The sequence below is a fragment of the Sceloporus undulatus genome, chromosome 2 (assembly GCF_019175285.1).
Source record: "Sceloporus undulatus isolate JIND9_A2432 ecotype Alabama chromosome 2, SceUnd_v1.1, whole genome shotgun sequence".
Lineage (NCBI taxonomy): Eukaryota > Metazoa > Chordata > Lepidosauria > Squamata > Phrynosomatidae > Sceloporus > Sceloporus undulatus.
The window spans coordinates 69,413,091-69,433,883 of record NC_056523.1 but is presented as its reverse complement, the minus strand read 5'-3'; the positions used below and the strand labels follow the sequence as shown (position 1 = coordinate 69,433,883).

Genomic DNA, 20,793 nt, shown 5'->3' with positions numbered 1-20,793 from the left:
CAACCTGTACTCTCAAAGTCTTGACCAGGATAAAAGGTTAATAAAGTAAAAAGGTTCAGGTCAGGAACAAATCTCTCTCTAAGGGCCCGACTAGATGCTTACTTACATGCTTAAATGAGCCATGAGGTGCAGGGATTGCTCCTGTATCTTCCAAATACTCATCCCAGTTGAATTCTGCTTCTTCCACAGTGGAACTTGCATCTACAATAAATACCAGAACAATCATATTAGTATCCTCTAGGGCAGAACAGATAACTGATTTACTAATTTAAATCCTTTAGATATGAGGTTTGTTTGTTCTGGAAATAAACTAAAACATTTACTGTAACTGAGTATATTTTTTAAAATGAGACACAGAAATAGATAACTGTGCTTGTTAATACAGGTTGTTTGTGGAGAGAAAAAAAGTACAGTTGTCCCTCGGTATTCATGGGGGACCCATTCCAGACCTCCTCGTGGATACCAAAATTTGTGAATACTCAAGTCCCATTGTCTCCAATGGCGTCATTGGGGACAATGGGACAAGTCGTCCCTTCCCTCCTTCCCTTCCATTGGCTGCGGTGGAGGGGGGTGGGACATGTGCATGCTGGGCCCCAAGCACTGATGGGAAGTCGAGTTCCCAAGGCAGATGGCACGGATTACAGGCCCTGGCAGAACCAGTGCCTTGCCTCACTCCCCCCTGGTGTCTCCTGAGAAGCTGGGGGGGTTGGGGTTGGTGGGGTCTTGCTGCCAGGCTGAAACCAAAATTAGGGGGCCGGTTTTCCCCCCCCCCCCCGACTGAAGGAAGGCCCCCTCCTGGTCCCTGAGCAAAGCTAATCCTAGGAGAAGAAGAAGGGAGGGAAGAAGACATAATTCCTAATGGTGCAGCTGCATGCACACGCCGCCATAGGGACAGTGCAGGCTTGCCATCTGCAAATGATCAAAACCATGAATAGCAAGTCAGTGGATACCGAGGGACGACTGTAGTGAAAAAGATTCAATTCTATAATGCAGAGTTAAGGGTGTAGCCAAAACAACAACAAATCTCAGAGGAACATGGAAAGGGAGTATTTGAGAAGTTACTGAAGTTACTTTCATGTTGGCCTCGACTTATGGTGACACTAAGAATGAGACATCTCCAAGATACTCTATCCTCAACAGTACTGTTCAGTTCTTGAAGACTCAGGGATGTGGCTTCCTTGATTGAATCTACCCATCTGGAATGTGGTTTTCCTCTTTCCTTACTGTCCTCTACCCTACCTAGCATTAATGTATTTTCTAGTGAGCCTAGTCTTCTCATGTTAAGACTACAACAGCCTCAATTTAATCATTTTGGCTTCTACGCTTGATTTGCTCTACAACAGTGGTTCTCAACCTGTGGGTCACAACCCCTTTGGGGTTCGAATGACCCTTTCACAGGGGTTGCCTAAGACCATAGGAAAACACAGAGCAAAATTACAGTTATGAAGTAGCAATGAACATAATTTTATGGTTGGGAGTCACCACAACATGAGGAACTGTATTAAAGGGTCATGGCATTAGGAAGATTGAGAACCACTGCTCTAGAACCTATTGATTTATCTTTTTAGCAGTTGGTATCTGTATAACTCTTTTGCAGCACCACATCTCAAATGAATTGATTTTCATTGTGGCAGCTTTCTTACGTATGCTCTCACATACATACACAGTGATGGCACACGGATAATTCTAAATTTATTATTCAGTGAAATATCTTCAAAATCCTATCTCTATTTCCCCCTTGACTTTCCTCAGTAATCATTCCAGGTCTTCACTATCTTCTCCTAGTAGTATGGTGTCATCTGCATATCTCAAATTGTTGATGTCCCTTCTTCCAATTTTCAGATTTTCCTCCTCTGAGTATGATCCTGCTTTGTGTATGACATTTTCAGCATGCAAGTTGAACATATTATATGGGGATAGAATACAGACTTGCCTGACAATTAAAAACATTATGTTTCTCCATTTCTAGTAGCGTCTTGTCCAGGAAAATGAAATGTTGTGGCACACCCAATTTTCAAAGATCAGAGCATAGCTTTTCATGATCTATTAAACAATGGCACCAACTAATATAGAGGATCTGACACTACAGATGTTTATGTCACCTGTGTTGATCCTGCCAGTCAGTTAGCAGCAGTCAATAATCTCACTTATTGATTCAGCATGTCTAAGGAGACATACTGTGGCTACTTCTATAAGAAAGCCCATTTAAAATGGTTCAACATGTAGCAAGACTAATTGGCAATTCTATGCAACATAGAATTTTGCATTTTAAATTGGTTGCAAGCTCAGCCAACACCAACCAACAAAATGAGAAGGAGAATTAAGAATGTTACAGAGAAGACACAGGTGGTGGTATTTGCAGGTACATGAAGAAAAAACATCACTTCCTTCCAAAACACCTTTGATTTGAGGCTTATGTCTATTAGGAGAAAATTCTAAATTAAATGTCTTACTGGATCAGTCTTTAAACAAAAATGTAGCTCACTTGACATGGCCATGCACTCTTTCCTCAATATCTTTATACAAAGCCCTTAAATTACAAAAAAATCATGTAGGTATTAATAGAAAATTACATAGGCCTGTTACAGACTGCCAAAATAAAGCTGCTTCGGGTCTCTTTGGAGGTATGCTATTTAAATGATGCATGGGTCCTAAGAGTCCAGAGGTCGCGCCAAAGCCATACCCCATTCCTAAGCCACACTCCATTCCTAAGCACTGGAGTGCAGCTTTTGTGCAGCTTCTGGATTCTTAGGATGCATGCATCATTTAAACAGCACACCTCCAAAGAGACCCGAAGCAGCTTTATTTCAGCAGTCTGTAACAGGCCTTAGACTGTTTTATAAAGTCTTATCTAGTGGATGATCCAGCTGTTACAACAAATTTCAGCTATCATTTCAAAAAAACCCAAAATAACATCAGTGTCCTTTCATAAATGACTATTCTTTTCTACCTTTTTACTTATCCCCACGTGTAAACATACACACCTTACAGCTCGAGGAATCCCTTCCCATGTGAATACTTCCCTAACCTCTCCCCTGGTAAAATTTTCTATTCTTACATTGAAGGCATGTTATAATGAAGCTTGTTGATAATTTAGAATGTTTATTAGTTTCAAGATCCACCGGTATCTTAAAAGAGAATTCAACCTTATAAATAACAAATAGTATCAACATATATATTAAAATACCTATTTTCAAGGAAAGTTGCAAATAAAATGTAAGACTAATACAGTATGTGAAAACCTCGTTGCCCTGTGTTTAAGAGGATTGACTTGCACTGCTATCTAATACCGAAGATATACTGGTCAAGGATATATGAAATACTTTAGGATCCCTTAGTGTCCTTATCTTCCTAATTGTGATTTATTAGTTATAGTTATATCCCACTTTCTCTTTAATGAGCACAAGGTGGTGTACATGGATCTCCTTCTCCTGTGCTTTATTATCACAACAAAACAAAACCAAGAGAAGGGAAACAACTTATTTCTGACTTCCAGCAGTTTGGAGAGAAACACTTTTCCTTTTCTTTGCATGGTAGCCCTGTGAGACTGTGTATGACACTAAGGTGGGGAGGTGGCCCTTTCAAGGAATTCCTTCCCATGTGACTACTTCCCTAACCTCCCCCCCCCCCCCGTAAAATTTTCTATTCCTTTTTGGGGAAGAGAGGATAACTGACAGTAGGCCATGTGTTGCTTGGAGCATGTTTTGGGGGTTTTAGTCATATGTCTGGAAGAGAATTGAAATTTATTTATATATACCGCCGTTCCTATGATCACGGCGGTTTACAAAGTTACTGACCTAGAGGAAAAGGAGCAGACAGGGTCCAAATCAGGGTGATTACAAGTGGGAGTAGCACTATTTGCCAATCTGGTGTACCCAGATCCTTCCTTTGAATGTCAGTCTGTTTCACAGTAACATCTCCCACAATCAAGGTGAGTGTACACATCTAAACTGTGGGACAACCGGCTGGAAGAGATTCAACAGCTGAATATGCTGTATGAATATAAGATATCAAAGTGGGGTAGAAAGAGGTAGAGAGGAACTGCTGGACCTCTTACCCTCTCCCTCCACCACTCCCTTCTCCTTCTGTGTCATGTCTTTTTAGATTGTAAGCCCGAGGGCAGGGAACCGTCTAACTAAAAAGATAGCATGTACAGCGCTGTGTAAATTTACAGCGCTTCATAAATAAAGGTTAATAATAATAATAATAATAATAATAATAATAATAATAATAGACTAGTCTCTTCCAGCAGGCTTATCTATATTTTAAATTGTAAATTTTAAATGTGGACTGTTTTAATAATTGATGTTATGTTTTTGTTGGTCTGTTGTTCCCTGCCTTGATCCATTGAGAGAAGTGGGTAATAAATAAATATTATTATTATTGTCATCATCATCATCATCATCATCATCATCATCATCATCATGTGCCAACTGTTAAGCTTCTGGGCCCAATGTGAAGTGCTGGTTTTGATCTATATACAGCACAGAATACAAGTTTTGACAAACAGTTGTTTCGGTCATAAACCTGCTTATGGCCTGAATCAACATGAGCCACTTTATTATTTCTCTAAGTACCTCCTTCAAGACAGCCTCAGAGAGTGAGTAACATCACTTGGGGTAACATAGCTTAAAAAACAAACAGGCATGTCAGTGGGACTGTATTTCCCCCTATTGCAGCTAAAACAACTATCTTTTACTTCCCACTCCCATGCCATAGACTGTTCTGTCATTTAAATGTCATTTTCTGTTTCTGAATGTGTGTTTTCTCTTCTCATGGAACCAACATGCATCACAGGAAGTGGCTAACAAATTGACAGGATCTATCAAAGAAGAATTACAAAAAATTCATTGTCCAGTTTGGTAATTTAAAGGCAAGTTAATATTTTAAGTAATAGCTGAGGACTAAATATTGGGTGGGGCTAATTATTAAATACAGAAGCCCTATCATGCCCACCACTGGATGTACTCACATCCTTAGGGGCAAAAAGGAAGAGAAGTGGGTAGGAGGACAGCCAAGTCAAATGTTAATGAAATATTCTAACACTTCACATCCCTATTTATGGCAGATTGCATCACCCACATTAAATATACTCTGGCATTACTCCCTTTGTCAGCATATTTATTCTTTGAAAGAGAAAGGGCACACATGCTCCAAATGAGTAACTGACAGGATTTCAGGCCACAGAATCACAATCAGCATTACTTAAGTTTCTAGATTATAAATGTATGATGTGGTTTGTGATGATGAAACAGAGGCATTACAAAATTCAAGCTCTAATGAGAAAGAGGTTTAGCACACCACTTATGCTTCACCTAAACAAGCTCTGTGAAGTGCAGCACATAAAATGCAACCCTCATCCAAGCAGATGTGTGTTCCCCCCAGAGTCATATTTTGTTACATGGAACTAAACCTACACAGTAAGCATTTTATAACATGATTATCGAAAGGATAGTAAACCATGTCCCCAAGTTTCAACTGTCTCCCATATAGCTTTTCTTTTACAGATAGCCCCCCTCCAATCTATTGTGTTGGTGTTTGTTACATTTTTGTTAAACAAGAAAGGCTGACAGCTACTCATTTGAACATGTAGTTTTTGGATCTAGGTACATTTTAATATTTTGCACTACACTTCAACGCTTAAAAGAATTACATCAGTCTAAGACTGCTGCAACACAGAAGAAATAATGCAGTTCGACACTACTTTAACTGCTATGACTCAATGCTATGGACTTTTGGGATTTGTGGTTTTATAATATATTTAGCCTTCTCTGTCACAGAGGTCTGATGCCACACAAACTACACATACCAGGGTGGAGCCATGATAGTTAAAGTGGTGTCAAACTGCATTAATTTTGTAGTGTGGTAGGAACCTATGGCATTCTGTGTAACTCTTTTTTTGATTCTGTCTACTGAGGTTCAAAAATAAATCCAGCAAATTATAAAAAGTGGTAACTTCAAACTCTGGACTTTTAAAACAAGTACTATATCCTTAAAAACCTACAACGGTCAACATTAAAGTAGAATTAACCCACTTATAATATTAAAACAATTTTTAACATACACCAAAAAGGAATAAAAAAACAGTTAAAACAGTTCAATAAAAGCAAAATTGCCACCCACTAGATCCCTTTCTTTAAGAACCTTCAGTTCTAAAAACCTATTGGAATAAAAAAGTCTTTGTCTACTGAAGGAAGGACAGCAAGAAGTTCATTTAGACTGGGAAGGGACTTCCAGACCTGGGAGCAGTGGCCAAGAACGCCCAGCCTCATGTGCCCACAAGCCATGCCTACAAAGGCAGTATGACTGAGAGAAGGGCATCTCCCAATAATCTCAGGGAACAGATAGGCTCATACAAGGACAGTGGTCTGAGCAGCTATGGAAACCACTGGGTGACATCGTGCAAGTCACACTCTCTGTTCTTAGTGGAAGGCAATGGTAAACCCACTCTGAATAAATACTGCCAAAAAAACAAACAACAAAAAACAAAACAAACCCTGTGATAGGGTTGCCACAAATCAGTGTCAACCTAAAGGCATTCAATATCTTGGATTCATGTACTATCCTCTCCTCCTCTGGCATAGTTGTTAGGAGGCTTTTGGAATTTTTTTTGCCTCCAATATTAAATGAACTGAGTATTGTGTCAGAAGTTTAAATTGATTTGACACAAGCTAGCTTCATGGTTTGGAGGTTTTTGGTTTTTGAGCTAATTATGGAAGAAATTTCAGAAAAAGGCAGGAGGGAGCGCTATGATTTTGGGGAATAGCAAGGTTAGGTTTATTTTCCTAACAATATACCATTGTTTTATCTGAATACAGCCATACAGTCACAGCAGGCAGAATAAAGGACTACGAAGTCTTTGTATGAGGTGGGAAATTATTTAGGATCAACAAGTAGTTTTCACCCGGGCTATGGGAATTACCAGTCAATATGTAATGTGATTGCATACATATCAGACATATTTACTGATGAGGAACACTCTGAATTTCACTGTTTCTAGACAACATTACTTTTAAAGTAGTTTGAGGCAATCCTATACATCATACTGGAAGTAAATCCTCTGCTCTCAGTGGGACCTAGTTCTGAGCAGACATGCATAGGACTGCACTGCTAATCAACTGTGTCACAAGGATGAACCAGGATTTTATGTTCAGAATTTGTTGCCAGCTGTGAAAATACCTGTTGTGACTCCAGGCTCCATAATTGCAGTACCTGTCTCATGCTGCTGTTCTCCATTCATCTCCACAGAAATCTGGCAATAATCTTTAAGAGCAGGAAATAATGGAAGCCACTCAGTCACTGTCTTGAACTCATCTGCTCTCTGCTGATTTTCTTTTCACAAGCTCTTGTATGTTCAAAGAAGCTGTAAAGGAGAATTGAAAATGTGTTTTTACTTGTACTCATAAACCAGAACATATAAATTCTTGCTTTTTCATTAATATAGACTTAGAACAAGTGGTGCTAAGGTATATTTTTATCAACTCCAAACTCAGAAGATCTACCATTTTCCATGGTAGAGAAATCTCTCAACTTGATGGCCTGCAAAAGGGATGGATTACAATTCTCATAATCTACAATCCACACGTTAATGGGGATGTTTGTATTCTAACCCATATGACAAATGTCAGTTTAGGGAAAACATTGCAAAGAAAAAAATAGCAACTTCCACAAGTTTGGGGACCACAATTCAACTACTACACTGCTACCTTTTGCCACCTAATTTCAACAGTGGGGCAGCAATGGGGGAGAAAAAACATTTCTCTTTAAGAATAAGACATACAGAGTTTTTAAGAACTGCCTTTGCAGGATCATTCTTGTGCTTTAAAACTGTACTGTTCAAAGTGATGGTCCCTGGCAAGTTTCCAAGAAAGAAAGGATTATACCCAATGGGCACAAATATAGGGCTAGCCCCTGACAATACTGGAAAAAACAATACTTGCCAGTTCCACATATCAACTAGCTTGAGAAGCACTACTTTAAAACAAAGGGCACATTCCCTATGAACCCTGTTATTATTATGAAAATACAGCTGTTTCAGCTGTACTTCAGCAATGAGGGGTAATTTGAGAGGTGACGTTCAGCTTGTAAGTTCCTTCTTCCACACAATAATGCAAGTTAATTATTGCTGTATCACTGTCAATATAACACATGTTTTGTTTTACTGACATGTATCTGGATATAAAGAACTCCTCAAATTTGTTTTGGCTTTTCATGTACTGCAACTAAGGTTCCATTTATATTATCTAATTCAAGACAACTTCTTTATGTGAGAAACATATATTGTATCTCTAGTATGTGCTAGGATTTATAAGGTTCAAGATTTATTGAAAATAATTCTGTATTCTATACATAGAGAACTGCTCTTACATTACTCTCTTAAAACATGCATATTATTTGATACAGTATATGGTCTGTGTACTTCTAATAAAAGAGACTTTCCAGGGGATGTTTTTCTGATAATCTTTTAGATACTTCTTTCAGATGACAATTCCCAAACCATACACCATTCAGTTGGAGATATGCCAGATCTACTCTGCTAGCCCTTATTGGAATTGATGGGGGGGGAAACTTTATCTTTTAAGACCATAGCAGAAATCTGGGGATATAATTTTTTTTAATTGTTGCTTACAGGCTTATAGGTTGGCTACTTCTTGTTTACAAGAGCTATGCCCTATCACCAAGAAGTGTGCCAGCTGAAGGTATCTAATCTACAGTACTTTTGTATCTAAATTCAAAATCCACAAAAGAGTAATACCCTTATTGGTTAGCCAAACTGCACAAAATGCACCATGAAAGCTTTCAGAGCTACACTGGCTTCATCAGGCAAAGATGTTTAAAAACACCTTATGAATAAGTCAGTGAAGTTTTGAAAGCACGCATGATATATTTTGTGCATTTTGGTTGGCCAATAAAGATGTCATTCTTTTGTGGATTTTACTGAATGTTGCTTGTACTGCTACCCCTGAATATGTTTCTTGGATCTATCCAGTAATAGATGCCACATTATTGTTATCCTCACATTATTTTCTTCTTGGATGCAGGACAAGTTTCTCTAGTCTGCAACAGATCTACTACCAGCATAAACCCAAAGTGTCATGTTGGGCTATGTCATGCAAACAACATCTGCTGAAATTTCCTTTTCCAAACAACCATTAAAGGTACACGAACCCTGTTCCTTTTTTCACTTTTCTACCTTCCTCTCCCTCCACCATTTAAAGATTTTCACTAGAAGGTTTCTCAATCCTCCACCACAGGTGTGAGGGTACACATGGACTGTGGGGTGAAGGGGAAAGCACCCTTCACTACTCTGTTACTCTGAAACTATTTCTGGAGCTCAATCTATAGTACAGTATATGTAGAAAAGCACCAGATCTTCTTTTTGCATACATTACATCAGCAGTACTCAAAGCGATGGTCCACTGACTCTGCTGGCTTCAAGACCATATTCCAGAAAAGCAAGAAACAATGGGGACAAATATGGGACCAGTCCTTGGCACAGTGGTGTGGCAGTGTGGAATCAGGATACTTAAAGAGCCATCTCCTTCCTGGTAGCGCCTATTGTTATTGTTACTACTACTACTATTGTCATTCTTGGGAAATTAAAGATGTAGGTAAAAGCCTATAAAACATTGTTTAAAAACAATTAAACTATCCATAAAAAACCCATTTAAAACGAAGCTATCAAAAGGTGAAAGATAAAAATGGTTATGTTGGTGGTGAGCCCACTGCAGTTTTATTGTTAGCTGCCTTTGGGTTCTGTTTTGGAGACTGAAGGGCAGCATACAAACTTTGAAATAAATAAATCCTTCCAAGTAGGACTTCTGTGCATAAACTGGGTTATTCATTATTTATCCATTCAACAAAGAAATAAGAATTAAGAGTCTTTCTGTATCATAAAATATGAAAGTTTTTGCAAGTACTGTACAGAGGAAAGAAAAGGCACAGGGTAATAAGTGATGTTATTTTCATGACAAGAGAAGCAACAAATCAGTATGCTTTTGCACTATGGACTCAGCAATAGACATTCTCCTCCTTTCTTACCCCCACATTTAAAGAACTTGTTGTGCCTAATTTGGTCCCAAAAGTTCAAGATGTGTTACCTAGTATTTCCCCTATTGACAAATTTAGGGCAAAACAGATGGGCGAAACAGACAGACTTCAGTCTTGGCTACACTCACTTTTCAGCAGCTAACTCAAATTTACTGAATGAATGAATTTATTTATTAAGGCCATAGATCAGCACAAACCCAAATCGATTTCCTCTTTTATAGCCAGCTATTGAGAGCCAGTAAGGTGTAGTGATTTGAGTGTTGGACTATGACTCTGGAGACCAGGGTTTGATTCCCCACTCAGTCATGAAATCCACTCGGTGACCTTGGGCAAGTCACACACTCTCAGCCTCAGGCGAAAGACAGATTGGGGCTGCAGCAAACATATGCCATGGCCCCAATCTGCCTTGAATCCAGCTGAAAAAGGAGTGGCAAAGATCCGCTTCTTTTTCAGCCGGGGAAAAGGCAGCTTCAAGCCACTCCGGTGGTGTATGAAGGCTGTGCTACCAGAGCTCCTTGAAGCCACCTACATCTGGGCTGCAGGCGGCATATAAACGCCACGCTCGCAAGCTGCCCAGACGGTGGTTTTAAAGGGCGCCATGTTCTGGTTCTTGCTCAGGCAAAATGGTAACTAGGCACATAAACAACTGGTGTAAATCAGTTACAGTAAAGTAGATACTGGAAATCAGAATACAGGACTAGATGTATTGTCGTGGCACATCATCACAGTAGTGTCACCACAGTCCAGAACTCACAGCTGATTCAAGATGCAGAATCAGCACTGAAGCCAGAGTTATTATCACTGAACAACCATGGTGAAAGATATTGTTCAACCAAGCACATGGTCCATTATAATATGGAGCAAAGAAATGGGGTATAGGATGTATGGATCAAAAAATGATGGCGCAAATGGGGAGTCAGCTGTTGTAAGATGACACCTGGCATATCGATATTCTACAAACAAATCAGTAAAGCAAAACTGGTTGATGGGTATTGGTGCTTTGAAAATATTTTCCAACTCTTGCCACAGCAACACCTAAAAATATAATGCTGATACTGAGAATTCAAATTATTTTTTCCAACCCTGGACACAAGCTGCTGTTTGCATCACTGCACTTGCCTATAGGACTGGGATATCAGTAGTTTTGATTCCCCACCCACCCCTGTTGAAGGATAGTCATTCAATTATTAAATTACTAAGTGCTAACTAACTGAACTTCCACTTCAGAATACTTGTTCCAGAGTTTCCTGTGTTTCCTACAGATCAGAGGACAAATATGAGTAGTAATTATAGTGGCAAGAAACATCTAGCCTATGCACATTCAACAGCTAATTACGAGAATTTGCACTGGATTTAATTGGGGGGGGGGGGAGATGTTTTATATTTCACACCTTAATACCAAAAGCATTACTTTGATATTTGTATGCACCTGTGAACATAGCAAATGAATGGAATAATAGTTTTCTTCATGATCATGAAGAAAAGTATCATGTTGTGACTGGAGCCAAGTGAACAATAAATCCTAATAATGCTAACTGTATATGTTAAAGCGTGTGATAAAAATATTCAAAATGAATGTCAGTGTGAATCTTTTTGTTGGGCAACATGATCAATCATTATGAACTTCAAAGGTAAAAACTTTAGATGAACTCAGAGAAGCACATTCAATATCTATGTTCTAAAGTCCAAAGTAGTCAATTCCAACTACTTTGTTTATAGTAACAACGTATCATATGTATTAGACCTAATTTAGATGATTAATACAATGCATAAAACAGCAAATTTCCAGGAAAAAGCTTTGCTTATTCCATCTTATATAATTTTACTCCCTATGCCAGCATATACAAATTGCTGGATGCTGAGATGATTTCTCATCAGAAATTTATAAAACACTCTGAAGGTTCCACAGAGAGTGGCAACTAGAGTTTACATTAGCTTCAAAAACTGAAAGAAAGGAAAAATATGAGTCAGGTAATAGTGTATATCTGTGTTAACATTAACTAAAGTATCCAGGTTTTCTATCACTCAGAAAAAAAATTAATTTTGGAAACATAAGCTAATGTTAGATTAAAAAAAATTAGAGGAAGAATCTTTTTCTTCAGGATGTTTGCGTTTGCAAGAACGCTTCTCCTTAGGTTCGTCGGAACTATGGTCTTTACTGACTTTGTTGCCCCTCTTGTCCTTAGAGGACTTATAATGTATAACTGTTTAAAGGAGTATAACATGGCTATACATTCAGCCCTCTGTATTTACAGATTCTTAAACCACAGATTAAACCATCTACCACTTTTCTCCCTCTCTCTCTACAGATATTCCAAAAAGCAAACCTTGAGTTTACCATTTTATATAAGGGGCATGATTTCACTACACCACTGTATATAATGGGACTTGAACGTCCATGGATTTTGGTATCCACGGAGGGTCCTGGTACCAAACTCCAGCAGATAGCAAGAACCCACTGTATACCATAAGCAACTGAGCACTAAAATTAGAACTGTCTAAGCAATTATATTCCCCATCACCATGTATGGATGTGACAGCTGGTCAGTGAAAAAAATGGATAAGAAAATCAACGCATTCGAGATGTGGTGTTGGAGAAGAATGCTGAGGATACTTTGGACAGCCAACAGACAAACAAATGGGTCTTTGATCAGATCAAGCCCAAACTCTCCTTGGAAGCCAAGATGATGAAACTGAGGCTGTTGTACTTCAGGCCACATCATGAGAAGGCACAAAAAACAATAATGCTAGGAAAGGTGAAGGGCAATAGAAAGATTGAAGACCACATGTTGGATGGATAGACTCAATCAGAGAGGACATGGGCCTGAATCTACAAGACTTGGGTAGAGCAGTGGAGGAAAGGGGAGTTTCATCCACAGGGTCACCATGAATCCAGGACACCTCAAGGGCAGCTAACAACAACATCAATGTATAAAATGTTGATTCACATGTTGGTTTTACTTTTCCCCTCTTTTCTTCCAGTAGCCTTTTACTTTGCAATTCCTTCTTTTCATATTGGCATATAAATAAAGTAAATAAATAAGTAACTGCTAAGCATCTTTTCAATCTGCTTGAAATAAGGATGAGATTAATCTTGAAATGCATTTTCATTAGTATCATACACATGGGAATATTTTGGGAATTACAACAGGTGTATAAACAGGCAAGTTTCAAGAAATGGGAAATCCAAAAATCAACATGACAAATGTAAGGCATGGAAAGAATGACTTCAGAAAGGTGTGTGGAAATAAAATGTGTAACAGCTGGCCCTTAGTAACATCAATGATTATTATTATTTTTTTTGCAACTTTGGTTGCCCTTATGGCTAATTTATTCCAGGAGAAGGAAAGAACGTAACCTTTCTATTCTGCTGAGAACAAAAGCAATAATTCAAACTCAGAATATTCATTTTCTTTTATCTTACTTCCAGTGCTTTTGATTTTAATAATTTAATTGATTTCTATTGTTATTGCTGTATTCTTCATACAAGCCTCTTCGATAATCTCAGACTACAAAGTCGGCAGTGAAATACAGTTGTCCCTCCATATTCTCTAGGGTTAGGGGAACAAGACCCCCGTGAATATGGGAAAATCGCAAATAACAAAAACACTGTCTTTACCTGAGAGGACACCTCTCTAGGAATCTCTAGGTCCTCCAGTGCAACTCTGTGGTCAATGTCCAACATACACTGACCATAGAATGGCACTGGAGTGGCTACAAATGGTCTTTCAGTGCAACTTTTAGTTAAAGTTGACCACAGAGTTGCACTGGAGGACCTAGATAGTCCTACAGAGAACATATTAATGAAATCCATGAATAATCAAAACCGCAAATATCAAAGCCGCAAATATGGAGGGATGACTGTATTTGTTTGCTGTTGTTGTTGTTAACCTCTTCTCCAGCACCACATCTCAAAGGAGTTGATTTTCTTCTTATTTTTTTTAAGCGGTGAAGCTCCTGCATCCGTACATGGTAATAGGGAATATAATGGATTGGACAACTTTTGTACAGAGTTGTATATCTTTACATTGTAAGATATTTTCTAGTTCTTTCATAGCTACCCTCCCCATTCCTAGTCTTCTGATTTCTTGACTGCAGACTCCATTCTGATCAACGTTTGATCCAAGGTTGGGGGAACACTTTTACTATTTCCATTTCCTCATTAGCTAGACTGAATTTGTGTAGCTCCTCCATGGCCATTCTTTTTGGTTTTTTTAATGTTCAGCAGAAAGCCTGCCTTTGCACTCTTTTTCTATATAATGGTATACAATCCTAAATACCCGAAAGGCATCAGATCTCATCTCGTCTTGGAAGCTAAACAGGGCTAGACCTGGTTAATGCTTGGATGGGAGATTGCCAACAAATATCAAATGCTGTAGGCCATATTTCAAAGGAAGGAACTGGCAAAAGCACCTCTGAATACTTCTTCCCTATCAAAACCCTATGAAATTCATGGGATTGTCATAAGTCAACAGGCAACCTGAAAGTGCATGCATACATAAAAACACACACACACACACACACACACACTCTTTCCTTGACATGGCAATGTTTGGAGGAATCCAGGTTCATCCTATGGAAGAACATTTTATTGCAATTGTTGTTTTAATGCTATGCATTCTTGCAATTTGCCTCCATCTCCTATCCAAGGCCAAAGTTTTAACAATTTAAAGTGAATGACTACATTTTCAAATCTTCTGTAATTTCAAGTTATTTAAGCAATTTCTTTGGAGTGTTCTACAATTGAAAATGTGAGGGTTCCTTTAGATCTCTAAGCACAATACTGACTTCCATTTTAATCACAGACTCCTATTTTTGAGCACATGTTCCTCAACACCGAAGGCAGAAAATACCGAACACGTTTACTGTTCATTTCGACAGTTTCAGTGTTTATTTCAAATTGATGTGCCTGAACAGGAAATGCTCTCCAAAATTATATCCTCATCTTGTTCTGCTATTTATTCCTACTAAGGAACCAGTCAGGTGTTCCCTGCTGTTAGGAAAAGCTGCAACTCTGGGGGGAAAAAGGGGGGGGGGCACCAAAAAAGAACTAATCAGGCAAGCATTCCCATTACTCATAGCTAAAACTGAGTCAGGGAGAACAAACCATAGACAAACACCTTGCAACACAAGTTTCTGAGATATTCTTTGAAGATTTAATAGGGATGACAACCTTGAAGAAATAATGGTTGCTGTATTTATTATCAGACACACATAAAGTTATAAAGAAGAGAGTTTCCAGTCAACACAATAATTACAGCTTTAGAAATCCAAGCTGCAGAAATACGGTGATCACAGTCAATTTCACTGCAAGCAAATTATAACAGGACACAGAGTGTGAAAGGGAAGTGACTGCATGAAGGCAGACTACCCATCCAAAATGTAAAGGGTTGTGTTGATTTAACTGGCAAACAGGACCAGAAGCAAGACTGGAAGAAGCTCTAACAATGGAAAGAAATTCACCTTCTCATATGAAAAGAATGTTGTATATCATTTAACTCTATGAGGACACAATTAGTGGAAACAAAAAGTAAATGCTAGGCCTTACTTTTTCCCTGCTACTGACGAAATTCTGTGTGCAATCGTAAGTATTCAAGAGCTTTCTTTTCCTTGATTTTCTTTCAGTTCATTATTATACTTTTTTCTCCCACTGCATCTTATGACTGAAGCTAGGCCTGGGGCTACCAAGCTAGATTCCTGGTAGATAAGCTCTGTTAATATGCAAGTACTTGCTGAGCCGACTGAACGAAGTGTTTTGGAACAGCTGAGTAAGTTTTAATTGATGCAACATCATAGGCAAATAAATGGAAAGAGAAGAAACAGTTTCACCAAAAAGATCTATATTGCCCAAATTCCCAATATATACTTCAAGTGTGAAAACCTAAAAAGGGGACAGATGGAATGCTAAATTTAATAAAACACAGGGCTGGATAACAAGAGTCTGACATCTTTGCCAGCCTACTTTTTCATTTATGAAAACCGGCAAACATGCACAGCCCCTTCTATTCAAAAGGTAACAACAACATCTTACTAGGAAGCACTGACAACATAATGTCTTCATGACAGAGTAGAGAGAAGACATACCAGAAAAGCAGGCTTAGCCCTGCTAGGATTCCAGCTCTTTCAGTTTGCCTTTGCCCAAACACCCTAAAGATGTGTAAACAAATCTGAGCTGGAGCAAGTATAGGGACTGTTACCTCAGGATAAGTGGTAGTATATACTAGCCCTGACTCTCAAATTTGTTGTTGCAATTATGGTTTTGTGCCTTCAAATAATTTCCAATTTATGGTAACCCTGTCATGGGGTTTTCTTGGCAAGATTTGTCCAGAGGTGATTTGTTTTTGCCTTCGCCTGAGGCTGACTCTCCTCATCTCAAATACCCTGGCTGTAGTCTTACCATTGGCCTGCATTCAAATGTTAGTTTCAACTAGAGTGGATCCACTGAATCAATGGGATTTACCTATGCAGTATCTTACAATTGAAAACTATATTCTATTAGTCTGCTCTAGTTAGGACTACCCTATGGGATTCAGGAAAATGATTTGTATACTGATGTGAGATCTGGTCAATGAAGAAAGCAGATAGAAAGAAAATTAATGCATTTGAGATGTGGAACTAGTGAAGAGTGCTGAGGATATTGTGAATGGCCAAAAAGACAAACCAATGGGTCCTTGAGCAGATCAAGCCTGAACTCTTCCTTGAAGTTAAGATGTCTACTGTACTTTGTCCACATCACGAGAAGGCATGACTCATTAGAAAATACAATAACACTAGGAAAATAGAAGACAGTAGAAAAAGAGGAAGACCACATGCCAAATGGTTAGACTCAATTAGGGCAGTCATGGGCCTGAACTGCAGGAGCTGAACAGAGAGAGTTGGAGATGTTTCATCAACAGAGTTGCCATGAGTCAAGGTTGACTCAAAGTCAGTTAACAACTAATTTAAATAAAGAGATTTTACTCTATTTCCTATACTGCAAGGGGAGGAATTGTATGGTCCTCCATCGGCTGCTTAACTATAATTCCCAACAGTCTTTTCCATTACCTGGCTAGGACTACTGAAAGCTGTAGCTGAACTTCTTTCTCCTTACATTCCTACTCGTACCCTCCACTCTGGTAGTCAAGGTCTCCTGTTGCAGCATAGGATTGCCACTGCCCCCTCCCAGATTCGTCCCTTCTCACTTGCTCCCCTTACTCCTGGAATCTTCTTCCACCACATGCACACCTCATCACTTCTCTACCCAGTTTTAAAATTGAGTTAAAGACTATATTGTTTAGTGAAACATTCCCAGGGGTGAGCCCCTCTCTGCCCCAGGATGCCTCGTTTTAACTATCCATTAAAAAGCCAACCCTTCCCTCCAGTCAATCTCCCTTGGTCCAGGCCTTGGAGGTAGAGAAGAACTACTGGACCTGATCCCCTTCCCCACCACCACTCCCTTCTCCCTTTGTGTCGTGTCTTTTTAGATTGTAAGCCTGAGGGCAGGAAACTGTCTAATTAAAAAGATTGTATGTACAGCGCTGTGTAAATTTACAGCGCTTTATAAATAAAGGTTAATAATAATAATAATAATAATAGTTCAGTAACATCTGGAGAGAGACAAGTCTTACCCCTAACAAAATGGATACTGTCTGATAAGAAGTCACATTAAAACAGTACACACTGATCTTTGATCTTCTGCTTCAATATCTGACACCAGGCGCATTCAAAATAAATCCATTTCACGTACAAAGCAACAAAAGACACCTCATGGAAACTTGACCATATTAAGTAGTAGAACTCCACCCACCATCATCCCAGAGCCTCAAAAGGCAATGGAGGATTCAGCTGGAGGTTGATCATTTTGATTGTTTGACTAATGGTTTTAATGATTTATTTTAGTTTTTCTCATTGTTATATTTGGAGTTTTTGTTGTATATTCGAAGTGGGGGGTTAGACTTGTATTGTATTGTATTATTGTATTGCATTCCATGAGAGTTGTATTTGTTATTATTATATAATTTCTTTTTACCTGTTTTGCTCTATATTGTTGCTATAATTACTATGTATTTTGTTGCTATAATTGCTATGTATTTTTGTCATTTACCTGTATTGTATTGTTAATCACTATGTTATTTTATTGTTATTGTTTAATGCATTGCTATGTTACATTTGTTTTTTAATTCATGTTTATTGTTATTGCCTTGTATTATCCCCTCTGTTGTAAAGCCGCCCAGATTCCCAGTGATTGGGCGGCATATAAATAAATCCTATTATTATTACTGTATTAGAAGCAGGATCACCGCTCACATACTATATATTTACAGAAGGACAGCTGAAGGGACAGAAAACTTTTTTTAAAAAAAATATTTTATTATACCCATTATTCTCCAAGTGTTTCTGAATATCACCCAAGTAGTTACAGGGATTTTCTCCCCTGCAGCAAGATCATTTCTGTCATTTGATTTACAAAGGTCTGCTCTTTATTTATAGATGTGATATTTACTCCATAACAACTGATTAGTAAAGGCTGTAAATGAGCATGACTCTATATGCATATGAGAGAGGCACAATGAGAAAGCAATATCAAAAGCTAAAGATTTAAATACTATTCAAATAAGGCAATATGCACATCCTCCTTCCCTTACTCTTCACCTGAATTTTAATTTTGCAGCACTTGCAATTTCATGCTTTGTGTCAGTACAAGAGAAAGTCAATGCACAGAACCTCTGGCAAGCATCTTTTCTCCTCAAATCAACTATACAAGCATTAACAAATTAAAGAGTAAAACAGGTCAAAATAACAGCAGTGTTTTGTCACCAATTATCCTTTAGTCATCTGAGATAAACTGTGCAACACACCACTGTCAATTCTACATCAACTGTAAGTCCATAAACACTCACTCATGCAGTTAGTACAATGTTGCTGGCCAGCTGTATACGAACCATGTGCCAAGGCCATGTCTGCATTGATGGGAGAACCCAGCTTACCACGAGGGCTTCCAGATTCCAGGGGAGGATGAGTTGTCTGAACAACCACCACCCACAATGGGCCACTCGCAGCAGGGCTGGCCACATCCCCCCATCCTGGCCCTGATCCTGTTAAAATGCATTATGTGCTGGAGGACCTGTTTGGTCCTCTGGCTGTAGCAGGAGTTGTGAAGGTACAGGTGGGAAGAGGTCAGTGACTCGCTCCTCCTGGCCTCTTCTGCCCACCACCCACCCACCAACAGCCCTCGTCCTCACACCAGCACACAATTTAATAATAATACAGTGGTACCTCGGGATACGAAATACCCAGGTTACGAAATTTTCGGGATACGAAAAAATCCCATAGGGAATTATTGTTTCGGGTTACGAATGTTTTTTCGGGTTACGAAAAAACTTTTGGTGCTTTTTTCGGCTTTTTCGCACGGAATCGCGGCTTTTCCCCATTAGCGCCTATGGCAATTCGGCTTACGAAGGCTTTTCGGGTTACGAAAGCGGCCGCGTTACGAATTAATTTCGTAACCCGAGGCACCACTGTAATAATAATAATAATAATAATAATTAACAACAACAACAACAACAACAACAACAATTTGTGCACTCAGGGGACTCTCCAGAGTTTGCAGCCAGATTCGGAGCAAACAGGGTCTCATTTCACCCCAGAGAATCACCCTGGAGCGTGGAATGGACTGTGTATCATCCCTTTTGGCCTATTTTGGTCTGTATTTGCAATATACAGACACCAAGAACTTAAAGAAATGATAACATGGAACATATGGGCTGGATGAGGGAAAACAAACTCAGGCTGAACCCAGAGAAAACGGAGGTACTCACGATAGGTTCCCCAAGTCCTGGGATGGAGATTTGTCAACCAGTCCTGGACAGGGTCACACTTCCTCTAAAGGACAAAGTGCGCAGTTTGGGGGTTCTTCTGGATCCATCACTACAATTATCATCTCAAGTATATGCGATGGCCAGAAGTGCCTGGTACCAACTTTGGTTGATATGCCAACTGCGTCCCTACCTGGACTGAAAGGACCTTGAAGCAGTTGTGCATGCACTGGTAATCTCTCATTTAGACTTCTGTAATGCACTCTACATGGGGCTACCTTTGTATCAAGTTCAGAAACTTCAATTAGTACAAAATGCTGCAGGCAGACTGGTCACCGGTACACCTAGGACTGACTATATAACACCAATCTTAAGATCTCTTCACTGGCTGCCGATTAGTTTCCGGGCGCAGTACAAACTGTTGGTGATTACCTTTAAAGCCCTATATGGCTTGGGTCCAAGTTACTTGAAGGAAAGCCTCTCCCTACAGAATCCGCCCCACACTCTCAGAACTACAGGGAAGAACCTATTGGACTGCCCAAAGACGAGATTAAGATCTACTTCCCATAGGGCATTCACTGTGAAGGCTCCCAAATTGTGGAATGGCTTGCTGGAGGAGATCTGTCTCATTACCACCTTAGATGCCTTTAAGAAGGCAAGCAAGACGGATCTCTTCCGGCGAGCCTACCCCCCAGACCTGCTTTAACAGCTTAAGATGATACTCCACTCGGAACTTGATGAGGAATCAGATTTTGATATTGCACATGTACAGGTATTTTAATGTGTTTTTAAATTTTGCTTTGTATAATGAGAATGTATTTTAACTATGTGTAACTTTATATATGTGCTGTTCTCCCGCCTCGATCCATAGGGATAGGTGGGATATATAAATAAAAATTATTATTATTATTATTATTATTATTATTATTATTATTATTATTATTATTAT

General features: G+C 39.0%; 1 protein-coding gene across 1 annotated transcript in view; it reads right to left on the bottom strand.

Moving 5' to 3' along the window:
* SFMBT1 (Scm like with four mbt domains 1) overlaps positions 1 to 20,793 on the bottom strand; it is a 116,590-nt gene that overhangs the window by 59,304 nt on the left and 36,493 nt on the right. The window contains 2 exon segments of the mRNA XM_042453202.1: positions 97 to 201; positions 7,213 to 7,363. Coding sequence (XP_042309136.1) covers positions 97 to 201; positions 7,213 to 7,240 — 133 coding nt within the window. The 5' untranslated portion in view covers positions 7,241 to 7,363.